The following is a 17,212-nucleotide window of genomic DNA, read 5'->3' as shown; positions in this document are numbered from 1 at the left end:
AATACTGTTGTGAAGTGTTAAGAAAATATACTTGCTGTCCTTAATATTATTTATCTATTTATTTATTCAAAGTCTTTGAGTTGGTTAGTTTAAATCACATTATCATGCCAAATTATAGTTCGTAGACATGCTGACTGTTTCTGATGTTTTTCTTTTTCTCTTTTATTAACATAGTTTAACATAGTTTTATTTGGTCTTTTAGTTGATAGAATTGTTAGACACTAAATTCTTTGTTTTTATTAAATGACAACCACATATGAGGAAATCTGTCTGCATCTATGCAGAAGCAGCTTTAAAACTGAGCCCAGCTCTGACTTCACCTCCATGGGAACTAAAGGTCATTGTGTCCGAAACAGTATAACTAACTGTGATTTTTGAATGCACCTTCAGTGTTCAGACTGAATGTAAACATTGTCTTTCCACCCCTCAGTTGTAAGTAAAACGCTAAAAGATACGATTTTTAAGTCTTGATTATGTTTTAGTGTAATGTCAGCAGATGAACTTTACACAATTTATTTGACTGTTTCAGGAGCTCCTAAGCCATAATTAATGAATATGACTAAAAAATCTGGTTTGTGGGCTACAGGATTTCCTCTCTGCTCTTTGCAGATGATGTTGTTCTGTTGGCTCCATCGAACCGGGACCTCCAGCATGCATTGGAGCGGTTTGCAGCCGAGTGTGAAGCGGCCGGGATGAGGGTCAGCACCGCTAAGTCTGAGGCCATGGTTCTCGACCGGAGAAAGGTAGTTTGCCCTCTCTCGGTGGGTGGAGTGCTCCTGCCTCAGGTGGAGGAGTTTAAATATCTTGGGGTCTTGTTCACGAGTGAGGGAAGATCGGAGCGTGAGATCGACAGGTGGATTGGAGCGGCGTCCGCCATTTTGCGGTTGCTGTACCGGTCTGTTGTGGTGAAAAGAGAGCTGAGCCAGAAAGCAAAGCTCTCGATTTACCGGCTGATCTTGGTCCCAGTACTCACCAATGGTCATGAACTCTGGGTCGTAACCGAAAGAACGAGATCCCGACTACAAGCGGCTGAAATGAGTTTTCTACGGAGGGTGGCTGGGCACTCCCTTAGAGATGGGCTGAGGAGTTCGGTCACCCGGAGAGAGCTCGGAGTAGAGCCGCTTCTCCTCCACATCGAGAGGAGTCAGTTGAGGTGGTTCGGGCATCTGGTCCCAAAATAAAATCATAGGTGCGCTCCTCGCTCTCAAACTAAACATAAAGGTGCATTCATCGGACTCTAACAATTTTCTAACACTTATTATCTCCAGAGAGAGAAAATGCAGTTTGATGCCGACAAATTGAAAGACTCAGTCCTGGTTGCTTTGCTTTGTTTGGACATGTCAATCACTTGTTCCATCTGTGTGCAGCATATTAGCCAAGAGCTGCTTCACTCTTTTTGGTCCTGATTCAAAGCACAACTATCTAAGGGATTTCTGTAACTTTTAAAGCTCTTCATCGTACATTCATTTTGGATCCATGCAGCTTTTTAAGTAACTGATAACCAGTTTCAGGAGCTCAGTTGTAGATCTGAGTTTAAACCAGACACTTTACTAAGAGTTGAACACTTGTGCCATAAATTAACAAACGGACGGATGGACAGACAGACAGATACTTTATTGATCCTGTGGGGAAATTGGTGGTAGTAGAGCAACACATCCACAGACAAGATGCCCAGAGGTGGGCAGCAGCAGCAATGCAATTCTGGTAGCACTAATTGCACAGAAAGACACATGAGAGAGTACAGGATATGATGTCAAAAATCAAGCATCTTTGACCTGTGTCACAATAGAATTACATATATTGAAGTACAAGCAAGAATACACAAACATTTCAGCAACATTGATTCACAAAGATGAAAAGGTCCACACAGACAGCCAACCTTACAGCAGCCATGCGGTATTGGACAGCATTTGATTGCACAGTCAGAGGGAGTCTAGAAAAGAGAGTCATCAAGGTGTGGAAATTTAGAGAAGGAATGCAGGTTTCCTTGACGACCACCTCTGCTTATTGCACTTTCAGTGGATTTGTTTTTGTTAGGCTCAGGGAGTGTGCCTATTTCCTCGAAATATCCGATTAGAGGTGATTGTTTAGGTGCAGGCAGACACTGATTCCGTCCGTCCACTGAATGTTGTTGCCTATTAGGTCATTGCTACACTCTCCTCATCAACCTCAATACTCTTACTTGTTCTGAACTGCAGATTTCACTTTGCTAACCTGCCAATTTGTTGTAACTTGTGCCATGGTGAAGCCTAGGTCTCATTTGTGTTGCTTCTTTGTTGCTGACTCGGTTTCTGTATTTAGAGCTGGAGTTGACTGTGAAGTTATCAAGTTTCATTCATGGGCCTGGACTACCCTTTTGCATAACTCTTTGGATTGTTTGTTGGATTCCCCTCTCCACCAACTTGACCACCACTGTTAATCACTGCTGAACATTCACCCTTTTATGATTTCTGCCACTTCCTGGACCCTTTTTCAAAGAAACACTTCTCCTGCTACAGAGTTTCTGCCTTTATAGGTTGTTCGTCCTAAACTAATACAATTTCTCAGTTTTTATCTCATGACATCATTGTCAAGTCTAACAAAGAAAAGGCTTTATCTGTGAGGAAACACCAAATGTCATTGGCACAACTGTGATTTATTATATTTTTATTATTGTGACGATACGACCCAGACGGACCACACCTAGGTCAATTTCCAGAACTCCAACAACTTTGACTTTCAGCATCACTAATAGTAACAAAATAACAAAATCCAGCTACAAGTAGAATTGGATGCAGAAGAAGAATTTACCTGATAATTAGTCAACTAGTTTTTTTTAGCCCGATGAGAAAGATTTAATACCATTCTCCATATTAGCAGACATGCAATTCATTCCATTGAGGTGCAACTCTTGTGTTTCCTTCTCTTCTTTTGTTATTAAATACCGCCAATATTCCACACAGTAAAAAGGACACTCAAAAATACAATAACAGCTATTGTGTAAAAAATCATAAAGAGTTTGTTGATTTTTTCAGCTACTGTGGTCCAGTAGCCAGACTTCTCATCCTCTGTCCTGCTGCTAAGCAGAGATTTGGATTTCCTAATTTCGACAAGCTCCTCATAGACTTTTTCCATGACAAGAGACACTTCAGTTTGGGGACTGCTGCTATCCTGCAAACATGAATAAACAGTCAAGTCAAATGATAACTTCGCCTTCAAATTGTTGCCTTTAAAATATGAAAAACTTCTTACCTCTTTGGGAAAAGATTGATCTTCTTTGGCAGTGTCTTCAGCTGATGCAGAGTGAATACATTTCTTAATTCCTAGAATAATTGACACATTAAAGATTTTATTCAAAGCTGAACACCATTATGTCAACCAAACAAGTAATTTTGTCTAACTGGCAAATACAAGTTAATATCTAAGAATTTGAAGTAGAAAAATAAATAATCTCACCTGAAAAACAGAATTGGAGTTTGTCCTCTGGATTGTCATTCAGTTTCTGGTTATCTTCTGTTTTGTCTGTAGATTTTTGGTCTTTGCCTATCAAATACATCACTAAAATGGTTTCCAGGAGGCTTAGCAGCATCAGAGTAAAGATCCCAATGCAGTAGATCGCTGAGAGGGACAGAATCAGAAACAGGAACATTAATTATTAATCCTGTGTTTACATCACCTCGTCAAAGAATAAAGACTTAAGCAACATCGTCTTTACCTATAAGAGGAATTTTGTCTGAAGACGGGGGCAGAATGTCATTGAGAATGAGCTGCATCACAGTCACAGCAAGTAGGACAGTGATCTTGAAGCCAACCTTCTCACCCCCAGTGTCTGACAGGAGGAAGGAGGCAAAGTCCAGACACAGGAAGAAGAGAACAGGCAGCAGGAAGTTTGCAATGTAAAGGACAGACCGTCTCTTCATGGTGATCTGTAAAATAACAGACTGGTTACTGTACAGCAGTTTACAAGAAACTTCTTTGCAAATTACCACTAAAAGAAATGGAAACAGGTACGTAGGGAAAAATCAATCTCGCCATGGGAGTAGCAGCTGTATTGGTTGATAACCACTGATATCTTTTTTTTTTTTTTTTAAATGGGATGCAGACAAAAAATATGTGACAAGTGTACAAGGTGGGTTCTGCCAAGTCGAGTCAATTACAACTGGCCAAAGATGAACCACAGTGAGGGACTTGTGTTGTGTACACTAAACTTAACATTTCTTTTAAAGCACTGCAACAATATGTTTTCAAACACAAAAAAAAACATTGAGAGGAAAAGATACAACCCACCAGAAAATGCAAAGGATGCGATTGCTGAGGGAACAATTGAGTTCAGCAGTCTTCTGGAATTTTAACTACTATATATTAGTACTTAGTTTGGATGTGTTTTTCTTAAATTTTAACCATTGACTGTAAATGTGAAATAAACTAAGTGACCCCTCCCACCTCGCGCTACAAACAGGAAGTACCTACTGGCTCCAAGAAGCCAAAATCCCATAGACTCCTACTGAGAAATAACAAATCAGGAACAAATCATTCCAGTTTAAATAAAGAAATAAAAAATAATAAAATTGACATTCAACAATGATAGGGTCAATTCATCAAAGTGTTCATACAGAAATGAAAAGAAACTAGCTTGTGGTTAAATCAGGAAATACTTACAGTGTAAACAATCACAGTTTGGTTGAAGCCAAAATGATTGACAGTTTTTTCGTGTACTGTCATGTTGAGAAAAATCCATTCATATTGCGTCTGGATTGTTTGACGAGACTGCTCTGTCAGCTCTGAGTCGTTGGTATGGTAGAACAACCTCAGTTCATTATCTGTAGAAACGCAAAACAAAGAGAAAAAAAAAAACAATTTTAAGGTCTCATGTAAACCAAAATAGAAGGAATTGTATTAAAGTATTTTAATCTGCTACAAGCATCCCCAGTGGTTTTTAAATTATAATTATGTATTTTTTCATTTTTTGAACATAGTTTTTGCAAAGGGGTAGTAATTTATATTTAAAAAAAATCACTCATGAATTGTTGGCAGGACAGTTGGCATTGAGTAAAACTGCAGATTCCAGTTCAGACGAGGAAAACAAAGACATACATGGATCTAATCATCTACAAGAGGGTGCATCAGAATGGAGCTGAGCACAGAGCTTGTGGTTTGCCCTTTTTGAAGTTAAAACATCAAAAAAGGATATTCATTGGAGTGGGTCTTTAAGAAAATGCATATCTCATGAAGAAAAAGGATGACTTTTGTGCTCACCTAAGTTTCCCTCTTCCTATGTCTGCTCTTCAGTCATCTTCATCTCAGTACTGAATTATTCACTGATTTCTTGACTAAGTTTTTTGCCATAAAGTTGGTGTTTCTTGTTCTCCAACCTGTTGTTTAAAACCCTCCCCCATTTTCTCAATCCTGTTCTTTTAACCTTGAATCACCCCACCTGTGGTTCTGCTTATCTTATGAAAAAATACTGGTTCTGGATCAAATCTGAGTACTCAAATATTGTGAGAACTCTTGGAGGACGGGGTCTTAGAACATTATGTTGAGCCGTCTGTCAGCATCCCTTTACTGGACTGATAGGAGTCTGCTGCTCGTATTGGAACCATCCCCCATGAGAGACTTCTCTGTCTCATTCTTTGACTGTATATGAGAACTGGATCAAGTGAGTGTGACATCACCCATAGAAAATGGCATACTTCCAGCTCCAATGCAATAAGGGCTATTCAGACATTTTGGCAGATGTCTTCAGTAGGCAGCAATTGTTCCAAATCAATACTAGCAACTTTTTTAATGTCAACCACCTGAAAGTCAAGTCTATCAATTAAACATTTTGAATCTTTGATGTGAGACAACAAACTTTTATTGAGGCATCTGATTGCTCAGTTTATAACTTGGATAACTTTCACCAAAGGTTACTCTGACAAAAACAATGTAATAGCTGTTTTTTTTTTTTTTTCTCAAGAGAAGTCTTTGGGATCTTGGCTTCTTGGAACCAGCGGGTACTTCCTGTTGGAAACGCCAGGAGGGAGCGATAACTCGTACCAGTTCTCATATACTGTCAATGGTTTCAGACAGTTGTCCATCTGGGTCCTGCCTGTTCAGAGCTTCTAAGAATCTCGGCCAACTTCTGTGCAGAGGATCTGCTCTTCTCCCTGTCTAGTCTTCTGCCCATCCCCCATCCTGAAATGACTACCACTTTCTTACCATCTGGAGTACTTTTTTGCATTTTGGGATATAGTTAGGCTTCTTGATCTTACCAGAATGCATGATAGATTTGAAGGAGATTTTGCAGCTCTGAATGTCAAATGGAAACCTGTAAACTTCCATCTTGCAGGTGCTGACCACCACTTGGTCGTTCCTGAATTCAACCCAGCCATGGTATCCGATGTTGAGATTAGGACTCGGTGAAGCTTTATCCTGCTCTGTCCTACACCACACAACAAATAGAAATGGGGCATTTTATGCTTTTTTTTTTTTTAAACATTTTTTTTTATGAGTTGATAAAATATAATATGCATCAGAAAGGTGCCAACACAGAAGATTAATCAGGATTTATTTGATTAAAGTCAAACTACTTAAAACGATTTTAGAATTACACCATCTAAAAATTATTTCTGTGAAACAATGCAGTAGGCTACAATAAAATAATTTTAAAAAGAGAAAAATAATTGTAAAACTACATTGCAAAAAATATGGTGACCTTACACTATATTTATTTTCTAAAGAAATATTTAAAATGATTTAAAACATTTTGTTTATCAACATTTTAATTGACACTCTTTACAATATGTCATGTTTTTTAAATATACAATGTAAGTGTCTTTAATCCCACATAACCATATATACAATATTGGATATCCACATGCTTGAGACTCCTATCTCATTAGTATGATCATATATTTCCTAAAAAAATCATAATATAGAACATCATCCATGTTTCTTTACTAGTTTTTTACTAAACCCTTTGTGTTTTTAAACTGTATTTGTGTGTTGAAATTTCTCTTAATACTCTTTTTTTAAACTGTTTTACTTATTTTAATGTGCATCACTTTGGTGTCAGCTGTTGTAGTCTTAAAAAGTGCTATACATATGAAGTGGTATCATGTTTTCTATCTTGCAGTGCATCATCATTCCACTAGGGGAGGTAGAAGGACTTCTACTGTACATTCAATATGGCTACCTCTATCAAATCTAAAAAATTGGAAAAGTTAAAGCTAGTTCTCAAAACCTTATGGTGAGAATGATTCAGCTTTTGAAACTCATCAAAATATTAATAAAAATAACACTATTTATTTATTATAAATTTCCATTAAATTCTTGATATCACTTCTTTGTAACTGTTATAATAATTTTGTTTATGAATAAAAAAGAAGGGGTTTTCATTAAATTCATAGAGTTGAAGACTATTTGATTGCAATAACAGATTGCACTGAATCAGAGAGTTTGCAATAAAACAGAAATTCAAACTTACATCTCTTCAATTGTTAGATCTGGCATCCACAGATTTTTTGTGGGAATTAAAATATGATCTTGTCCACAAAACTGATCAGGATCCCAGTGAATGTGCTCGTTGTCCCACCTCTATAAAGGAAAAAAAAACAAAAATATTAACACGAGAGTCACAGATGAGAGACTCAAACAAGATAAGATGAATGAAAATAATATGTTGTAAGGTGTGTATTTTCAAGTGAAAACTCACCAAATAAACCCAGATGTAAGAAACGAACATCTGGTCAGCTTCTCTCTAAAGGCAAAGACTCTTTATTAGATCAAATAAGGAAAAAAAAACATTTGGCAAAAGTTTTTTTTTGTTAGGTATAAAACATATATAGTCATCTAATCACCTTTCATGCAGGGCTTTGATTATTTACCTTCTCTTCATAGAAATTTTACATTCTAATTTTATCTTTAGAACTCAAGAAATGTAGACATAAATTAAATGGATGTTTAAGGCATAATCTTATAGAAAAAGGAGATGCAATATAAAATATCTTCGAAGCCACTTTATAAATAAAGCTTAAATAAAAATTGCCTGCTTTGTTTTGACTTTTTTCACTTACCATACTTGATTGAGGCTTTGTCAACTTTTACGGTGATATTTAATGTCAACTCGTTCTTTTGTAGCAGCTTTAGCGCCTCCTATTTTAAGACCATACAACACAGCAAATACCTAAACTTTGGGCATTTTCCATTATAAAATTTCAATCTTCCATGATACATACATGATATTCAAAAGTGTTTCTTGCTTCGTCATTTGTCAATGTGCACAGATGACGGTCGTAGGTTTTGGGTCATTATGTGAATTTGGTTTTGAGTTGTTTAAAGTTTTTGAATATAAATTGCACTTTTTTATGTCTTCTTTTGGTCTTTTACGTAGTTTATACTAGTGATGCACGATATTGACTTTTTGCAATATCGATATCCGATATTTTCCGGCCTCTTGCAGCCAATTATCGACAAATATTTTTTGTAATACTTGAGAAAAATAATATTTGCAAGTACAAAATGAGAACATATGGCTCTTATGTATTCCATCAAATTTGCAGAACTTGTTCTAGGTACGGCGGGTGAGAATGTGACTCTGGAAGCGCGCTAGGCCCCTCTTATGGGCGTTCCTGAGAATGTGTCCAAGGTGTTTTGTAAATCTATCTCAAATGGTTTACCTATAGACGCCCACAAAAGACTGGAAGAAAACCATGAAAGTATGACAAATGGATGGAAAGTTTACAGCATGGAGAGAGGGCAAATTGGGTCAGCACTTTGAGCTGCTGTACCCACACATTGCTACAGAACCACCTTAGAAAAGTTACTCCTTTAAGTTGTTCAAAATGGGGAGAAAAGAGGAGCAGCCCCAAATGGACAGATTATCTGATACCAGATATTAGTGGCAAGGCCTGTGAAAAGCTAAAAAGGCCTAAGGGTTCCAAAATTTCAGGATGAAATATAGAAGGTGGAATCATTGTGACCAATGCAAAGACCCAGAGTTAAACTTTAACCCTACTAGGACAGAGGAGGAGCAGGAACCAAAGATACCCCCACAGTAGTAGTAGTAGTTCACTTTCGGCTTATCCCTTTCGGGGTCGCCACAGCATAACAGCACCCACTGTTTCACATCAGTGATTTGGCAGAGTTTTTACGCCGGATGCCCTTCCTGACACAACTCTGTACTTAAGGGGCACAGGGACCCAGTTAGGCAGCAGCGTCAAGGGTCTTGACTAAGGACCCAATCTGGGTGGGGATCAGTGGACAACCCTGGAATCGAACCCTGGAATCGAACCCAGGGCTCCTGCATGTCAGCCCTTCACCTAGCCCACTGAGCCACCCACTGTCTGTATTTTTCCAAAGTAGTTTATGCTATTATTAAAATATTCATTGATAATTTTATTTTAATGTTGCAAAGGATGTTAAGTTGACATATTTTGTTTTTGTTTGTTCCATTATAAAAGATTTTCATGTGTATAGTTTGTCTACTCCATCCTTGTTTTCACACAGAAAAAATATAAGTAAGAATACCAGGATCCATAAGCTGTATCAATAAGAGTGGAGTATTGATAAAATCTTAACAATACCCATCCCAAGAGAAGATGGCTAAGCAGGTACTCTGACAAGTATTTATGACACATATGTTGTCGGGTAAACGGTTTTAGAAGTAAAGCGTATTACTTTAAAGTTGTTTTAATGAGCCTCCATTCGTCCAACCAAGTTTCATTGAGTTTCTGTGTCTCACCGTTGCTCCATGTTTGCTTACAGCACTCTGTTCAAATCTCATAATGCCCGGCTACAGCGACCATTTTGGTCCAGTGGTTCTGCTTTGCGCATGGAGCCTATGCAGACTGAGTAGCCAGATGTCAGTCTGACTGGAAAAAATTGGAGACCACCTCAAAAAAGAGAACCGAGAATGGTTCCATCTCCTGGGTCGAGCTAGAGATGGACAGTCGCATGTGTGCAGTGTCATGAAGGCGGAGATAAGTCATAAAGCAAAGCTCTCAATTGACCGGCCAATCGTTGCACCTATACTCACAACTTGAAGAACAAGGTCTCGAATACAACCAGACAAACTAACAAAACAATAAAAAATTTCCTCCGCAGGGTGGCTGGGCACTCCCTCAGAGATGGGGGCAGGAGCTCGGTCACCCAGAGAGAGCTTGGAGTACAGGCAGTGCCTCTCAACATCCAGAAGAGCTATTTGAGGGTGGCTCAATGATCTGATCGGGAGGCTTCCTGGATACCTCCCGGGGGAGGTGTTCCGGGCATGTCCCACTGGGTGGAGACTACATATCTCAACTAGCCTGGGAAGGCTTTGGGATTCGCCCAGAGTTAATGGAGGAAGTGGCAAGGGAAATCTGGGCATCTTAGGTTTGCTGATACCCTCCCAGACCTTGTCAAAGATGAGCCTCAGGAAATCAATGGATGGACAAAATAATCCTAAATCCCTTATATGAATTAAGAAGTGAAACAAAAGCTCTGTTAGTTACGTAGCAAGTTCTAAAAATTAAGTTTCCACCACTTACCACATCCAGAATGGCGTAAATCCTCATTTCAATAAAAATCCACGTCAAATGCCGATAGTCCAAGACCGGACGGCTCGTAATGTACTTGTCATTGTTTCCTTTGAAATGCAACATGTTTAAAACAGACTGATAACTGCATTCGTATGAAGCATCAACTTTAACGTCTGAAAAAAAGAGTAAGACACTTTCTGAGTCAAAGTGAAGATTAGTGATATAAGAACAATAAAACTGAGTCAGAAAATCCCAACAACTTCATACATCTTGCCAGTAACATTTTCAGAAATTTGTAATATTTTCAAAAAAGTAATGATCTGCTAATTGCTTTCAAAGCTGTTTGCAACCCATTAGGCAAAAAGCAGAGTGTAAATTATCCAACAGCCCACATTTTAACCACAAAAGCTTGGGAGTAGCATGCAACCGTTTTAAAAAAAATGAATCATTAAGACCACAAAGAGCATCAGCCGAGAAATGGGAGCAGCTGAAACTCAAGGAAAATGTTGACTAAAAGACACAATTGTGGTTCCTTGTTTTTTTTTTTTTTGTTTGTTTGATTTTTTTGGAATGGCTTAATGCAAAGAGATGGAATTTCCCAAATGTAGAACTTTTCAGTCCAAACGCTAAACAAAAACATATTTTTTTTCTTACCTTGAGCAGTTTCATGAATTCTGTGGAAATATTCAGGCCTGATTTGTATCGGGTCGATGGCTTCTGAGAGAAAAAAAAGGTTCATGCTTGAATATTTAATGGAACACATTCCTTATATTAAATACATAATAATGCAAATGCTTTTTGTGAGTGAATCAGAGTCTGATGAAACAAAGAGAACTGTAACTAAACAGGTATATACATTTAATTTTCTATCTTAAACCAGAAATATCAATGCTGTAATAATGAGACAGACATAACACTCGTCTCATTGATTAAACTATGTTTCATGGGTTTTACCTGGTGGAAGGGGAGCCATGCCTAGTTCAGGATAATCAGGCTCAAACATGCCAGAGTCACCTATATGAATACATAAAAAAAATAAGATAAAAAATAAAAAAAACGACAAACACAAGTTTCACTATTAAGACAACGGGAACATTCATTTACATTTTTGTCTTTTAAATACTTGATCCTCTAAAGCTTTAAATATGTTCTCTTTTGTAATGAAATGGTCCTTAAAATGAAAAAATAAAATAAAACGGGAAACACAGAGAAAAAAAATGATGTTGTGGCAATTTTGTTGAAAAGTTTTTCGGCCAAAAAAACCTTTATAGTAAGAAAGCATAATTGAAAAATAAATAAATAAGTACAATAAAATGTTGACATACAGAAAGTTTTATAAAAGTTATCAAACTTTATATATATATGCATATTTTTACCTGATGAGAAATCAGTAGTCCAGCTAGACACAATGTTGCTATCTTGAGAATCATGAAAGTCTGGATTTGTTGTACCTCCCCCTGTAAAAAAAGAGAAAAATAAAAAGATTATTTATTAGCCGCTCTCTACTAATCAGGCACTATTTGGAATTCTGAAGTCTATGAGATATAAGGTAATTTATTTTTGTTAAACAAAAAATTGTATCATTTTCACTGTCTCTTTGTAAAAAAATATATTTTTTTTACCTACTTATTCTACATTTTCATCTCTCTCGTTATCTGTTTTTCTTCATAAACAATGTTAATAATGATGCCTTTTATGCTTTATTTTTATTTTGTTTTTTTAATTTTGTTTTTTCCACTTTATACCTAAATTTGACGTAAAATAAAAGTAATTTTGTAGCTAGAATAAAAAGTAAACATCTTATAGCACTTTATGTTTAAACATCTGCAGATGAGTTTTAATCTAGAATATAAATAATCCTATAAAAGCCGACCACATATTTGTGGTAAAAGGAAAGTGTGAATCATTTTAAAACTTTAGAAATTAAACTGTTTTTTGATTACACTATGCAGAAAAATTCCTCTCCTATATTATGCTCTGTATAAATTGGTAATTTTTGAAGACATGTCAAAGTAATCCTTTACTTTAAATGTTCCCTGTTGAATTACAACAACAAGAAACAAAAAACTTCATAAATAAACTTTGTTTGGTCAAACAAGAATCATAGTCATCAATGAATCCATAGAAACAAACTCTGACATGCAAAAAAGGTCATCTCATAAATAATTGCATTGTTTCCCCCCTCTATTAAACCTTTATTTGAACGTCACATGCAGGCACGATTCAGCTGTCTTCTTACCTGTGAGGATAAACAGAAAAAACATGGCTTGAATCATCATGGTTGAAGAACATCAGCACTCGTCTCTGTCCTCTCTGTTCTGTGGAGAGCTTTACCAATCACCCTAATTACACTGACGGCTTCTAGTTGGAGGGAGGAGGGAGAAGAACGGACCAAAGAGGATCTTTAACAACTTTGATTCTACAAGAACATTTAGAAAACACATCTGATCAGAAATTACAGTGGTGGGAAAATGTTTTCGTCAAGTATGGGGTAAGATAACTGTCAAAAGGAAACATATTCATAAATAATATTTTGTATTTACAAAAAGAAATTCATATTCATAAATGCATATTTTGTATTCGCAAAAAGAAATTCGTATTTATAAATACAAAGTTGTGCAAAAAATTATATTTTGTGCCAAACTTACTTTAAAAATACGAATACAACATTTATTTTTACGTTTAACATGTCTCTTGAGAATACGAATTTTCCTCGTTTTGAATACGACTTCTCTCTGTCTTGGATACGGATTTCTCCTGTTACCTAACTGTCAAAACTACGTCACGGGGTCACAGGCTTATGCATCGAGTGCCGGAACATCGAGCCGCCGAGCCGGCAAACGACGCATGCGCACTGCAGTTTAGCACTCATGGGCTGTGTCCAAAAACTTTATTGAACAAACAAACAACGAAAGCTGTTTTAACTTTGCTAGCTAGTTTCCTGTAGCTTGGCCACCGTGAGTTGAACGTGTTGTGAATAATTTAGCTCGAAATGATTCTGAGGTTGTTTTTTTTATTTGTTTAACTTTTGCTTTTGGTGGAGTTGAGCAGATCCATCGCCGCCACCGGCACTTGTTGGCATTTTTCCGGCGGAGTCAAAACGATCGCAGGTACTGTGTACAAACGCTTAAACAACATCTACGAGCTCTTTTACATATTAGCTTTAGCTAGTTTAATTGAAATACTTATTTAGCAACACTATTACAGGTTGTAAAATATACAAATACTGAATTTGTGGGTTTGTGGATTATTCAAGTTTTGTTTATTTCACAAGTTATTGCAGTAAATGTAACTTAGTATAAGTACCTACACATTTCTGAGAATAAAAAACATGTACCAAATAACTACAAAGGGTTTTTATTTTATTAATCATGCTACAATAGCGTTAAATGTTAATGTTATCTTCAGACTTTTATTGCAGAGATTAATTAAATGCTTTTTTATTTGAAAATTTGATTTGAAATCAGTAAAAGTAGTATTTAATTGTTCTCAATAATGAGAACATTATTCTCATGTTCACATACATGTAATGATGTTTTATAGTTTAATACCAAATTACTTAAAACCACATCCATCCATCCATCCATCCATTTTCTTGACCGCTTTTTCCCTTTCGGGGTCGCGGGACGCCGGAGCCTATCCCGGCTACTGATGGGCGAAGGCGGGGTACACCCTGGACAGGTCGCCAGTCTGTCGCAGGGCCCACATGTTTTTAAATATAAATATATTTCTTGTGTATTTCATTTTAACTAGACTAGACTCCTGTAATCCAGAATTAACCAGTCTCCCAATCCTGGAGCTGTTTGTCCAACAGTGAAGACCCAAGACCAGACTTCAGAATGAACAGGAACTCTCCTAGAGTCTTCCTGAAGCTCCTTGATCAGGATCGGTGACATTGATCATCCTCCTGCAAGTGTTGGAGCTGCATCACACTTCTGTACCTCATGTAAGTGAACACACTGCAGTTTTTCAATACTCTTTGGAATATATTTAATTTAAACGTCTATATTGCAGGTTGTCACAGCGTGTGCCATCCTCCACATCTGCCTCTGTGTTGACGACAACGAGGCCCCAGAGGAAGATGTGGAGGTGATGAGGAGGACGCTGGTTTGGAGATCACAGCGGTGCTCTCTGGCAGGACCAACTACCGGCTGAGGTCTCTGCCCTGGGGGAGGTACCACCTTGATTACTGGTAACAGGTAATTAAATAATCAAGAGGTTTAAAAAAAAAAAAACTGTACATGCATTATCTCATATTTATCGATCATTTTTGGTCATGCAGCATCCATCGACAGCCAGCCCTGCAAACCCTGAAGATGGACGATGCCGTCTACAGTGAAGATGATCCTGAAACTCTGCAGACCACCTTGCAAGATGTTCAATCACCACTCAGAAAGTTCCAGCTCGGGTCTCTGTTGAAACATCTCATCCATGTCAACCATCTTTGTAAATAGTTGGAAATAAAAGTTACAATTAATCCATGACAATCACTGTGTTTGATTTAGATCTTTATTTAAATTAACAAAACAAAAACAAACATTTCTAATATATCAAATACAAACTTCATTTATTTATTCTCAGACATCTAAGGATTTTAACAGAAATTCTTTCCAGCAGACTAAAGTTGGTCAAAAGTCTCCCTCCTCTCTCGTGCGCTCTGCTCTTCTGCCTCATGTCCTCTGTTTAGGTCTAGAAGCTCATCACTGTTTCTTCTTAATTTTCTTCTTCCAGTCGGTGGCTCACTCCTTCTCTTTCTTCACTCCTTTCTTTCACCCACTGCTGTACTTCTCCAGCAGATCCATTTTCTCCAGGATTGTCCTGAAAAAAACATAAAACAGAGAGGGGGGGGATAATAAGGTTTAATCCCTCTCAAAAATGTTTCACATTAAAACACAAAAACACTCAACTCTAAAGTAATGGTCACCAACTCTGATGTTATTGAGCTCCTGCCCTGTTTGTTTAGCAGCTTAACCTGTTTCAGCTACTTCTGCTCACCTGATCAGGTGTGTTCAGTCAATCAGAAACGGAGCTCATCCAATCCAGCTAATCAGGAATTACTGAAGCAGGGCAGTGGAGTTCACGAAGAACAGGGTCGGTGACGCCGGCTCTATTATTATAATGAAGACGTATATAAATGTACGATTTGCCAAAGCAGATAGAAAAAATGTGGCGCCATACAAAATGTAAACAGTTAATTATACACATATATATTTCTATAATCATTTTTAATCTTACATTTTCATTACTATTTTTAAGAAAAGTCCGCTTTTATATATGTTCAGAACTAACATGTTAATACAGAATACATGAGTAAATTCATCTTGATGCAACAACAATACAAGTGAACTAAAACATCACTATGGTCAAAATACACAACTTACTTAAGTTATAAAATATTACTGCTGTGAGCGTCATTTTATAAAGGTGTTTTGTTGCTCATGACTTTGTTAATAAAGACGGACAGAGGAGCAACACGGTAATGTTTGAAGGTGTCGTGTCCGAATTGCCTTTAAAATCAAGGGCACTGTATTATAGTTAGTTATGATAAGGGTGAGAATTCCGACATAGCCCGACAACTGAAGCTCTATCTGACAACGAGAGTGGCGGTGTAGGTATCCATATGTGCTCGACCTGCAAGATCGGTTCGGGAAAATAAAAATAAATAAATAAATAAATAAAAATAAAGATCGTTCGGGAGCAAACGACTTGATGACGTGTAAGATTGCAATTGGTTAGATCACCATCATGTGACAGGATATGACACACATGCGGTATTACGAAGCACGGAGTGTTCCCTAGTAAAAACTGAAGAGGTACAAACAAGTACGCAAATAATCACAAAATGGGGCCCAATATTTGCAATGAAACGCAAAAACCTTGACAATAAAATAATCTGATCGAGGGGAATCATTACAGGGTAGCAATCGTATTTTAATAGAGAGAAACCAGACTGGGAAGCGTGGAGTTTGTGCTAAAGTTGGCGCTAGCGAGTAGCATGCTAGTTTGGTCGCACATTAAAAAAGTAACTATTCGCTCGCGATTTTTTTTTTCACAATGCCTCCTGCCAGTTTGCAAACTCAAGGGAAAAGTACAGCTAAAATTTGCGGCGCTCACTTTCTGCTCAGTGACATAAACACTGAAGAGAGCAGCCATTACGGTAATGAGCTGTCAATGCGAGATTAATCAATAATAGCCTGGACAGATCTCGACATTAAGTTGTTTGTCTATGTGGCGTTACCGTAGTGTAATGTTATCACTAGTCAGAGGCCCCAGAATCGATCTTGCAGCCCCATAGACCGTTCATATCAATGTGCAGGTCGAGCGCATATGGTACCCACAGCAGAGCTCACCCCCAACAGCAAGAATTGTTTCGTTTTCAGCACGCACCTAAATTGGCTAAAGACCAATAGTCTACCATAACAAAATACAAATAAAGAAATACTAAAAGATAAAATGGAAAAAAAGTTTTTTTTTTTTTTTTTAAACCTCTTGATTATTTAATTACCTGTTACCAGTAATCAAGGTGGTACCTCCCCCAGGGCAGAGACCTCAGCAGGTAGTTGGTCCTGCCAGAGAGCACCGCTAGTGACCTTCAAACCAGCTTCCTCCTCATCATCACCTCCACACCTTCCTCTGGGGCCTTGGTGTCGTCAGCACAGAGGCAGATGTTGTGGAGGATGGCACAAGCTGTGACAACCTGAAATATATACATTTAAATTTATATAAATATATTCCAA

The 17,212-nt window shown here is 37.5% G+C and overlaps 1 protein-coding gene and 2 long non-coding RNA genes across 5 annotated transcripts; 1 reads left to right on the top strand and 2 right to left on the bottom strand.

Annotated features, from left to right (window-relative positions):
• Positions 1 to 1,583: 1,583 nt before the first annotated feature.
• Positions 1,584 to 13,266, bottom strand: LOC112154234 (5-hydroxytryptamine receptor 3A). 3 transcript variants are annotated; one of them, XM_036217048.1, is made up of 14 exons: positions 13,124 to 13,266; positions 12,715 to 12,836; positions 11,852 to 11,932; positions 11,430 to 11,489; positions 11,130 to 11,192; positions 10,485 to 10,582; positions 7,673 to 7,717; positions 7,445 to 7,554; positions 6,231 to 6,400; positions 4,639 to 4,799; positions 3,695 to 3,905; positions 3,436 to 3,597; positions 3,232 to 3,302; positions 1,584 to 3,150 (listed from the first exon to the last, which is right to left on the bottom strand). In XM_036217048.1, the coding sequence occupies exons 2-14, from the start codon at positions 12,752 to 12,754 to the stop codon at positions 2,917 to 2,919; spliced, it is 1,506 nt and encodes a 501-aa protein (XP_036072941.1). In that variant the 5' UTR covers positions 12,755 to 12,836; positions 13,124 to 13,266; the 3' UTR covers positions 1,584 to 2,916. The 3 variants fall into 3 exon arrangements, with proteins under 3 accessions (XP_036072941.1, XP_024140791.1, XP_024140793.1); XM_024285023.2 differs by having other exon boundaries at positions 1,585 to 3,150; positions 10,485 to 10,648; XM_024285025.2 differs by lacking the exon at positions 13,124 to 13,266 and having other exon boundaries at positions 1,585 to 3,150; positions 10,485 to 10,648; positions 12,715 to 12,926.
• A 181-nt stretch (positions 13,267 to 13,447) lies between these two features.
• LOC112154237 lies at positions 13,448 to 14,962 on the top strand. The gene is made up of 4 exons (XR_002920617.2): positions 13,448 to 13,585; positions 14,229 to 14,421; positions 14,490 to 14,674; positions 14,758 to 14,962. It is a non-coding gene; the product is annotated as an uncharacterized LOC112154237 (long non-coding RNA).
• A 4-nt stretch (positions 14,963 to 14,966) lies between these two features.
• LOC112154238 lies at positions 14,967 to 17,170 on the bottom strand. The gene is made up of 2 exons (XR_002920618.2): positions 15,471 to 17,170; positions 14,967 to 15,293 (listed from the first exon to the last, which is right to left on the bottom strand). It is a non-coding gene; the product is annotated as an uncharacterized LOC112154238 (long non-coding RNA).
• Positions 17,171 to 17,212: the final 42 nt, after the last annotated feature.

The sequence above is a fragment of the Oryzias melastigma genome, linkage group LG19, assembly GCF_002922805.2.
Source record: "Oryzias melastigma strain HK-1 linkage group LG19, ASM292280v2, whole genome shotgun sequence".
Classification (NCBI taxonomy): Eukaryota; Metazoa; Chordata; class Actinopteri; order Beloniformes; family Adrianichthyidae; genus Oryzias; species Oryzias melastigma.
The sequence above is the reverse complement of the archived record's forward strand: the minus strand, read 5'-3'. Positions and strand labels throughout refer to the sequence as shown.

Excerpts from the sequence above, each read along its gene's own strand:
- LOC112154234 (XM_024285023.2), bottom strand. The coding sequence starts at position 12,754 with ATGATGATTCAAGCCATGTTTTTTCTGTTTATCCTCACAG. Across the intron at positions 7,555-7,672 it reads CTTACATCTGGGTTTATTTG|AGGTGGGACAACGAGCACAT; the intron begins GTGAGTTTTCAC and ends TTTCCTTTATAG. Across the intron at positions 3,598-3,694 it reads AGACAAAATTCCTCTTATAG|CGATCTACTGCATTGGGATC; the intron begins GTAAAGACGATG and ends TGTCCCTCTCAG.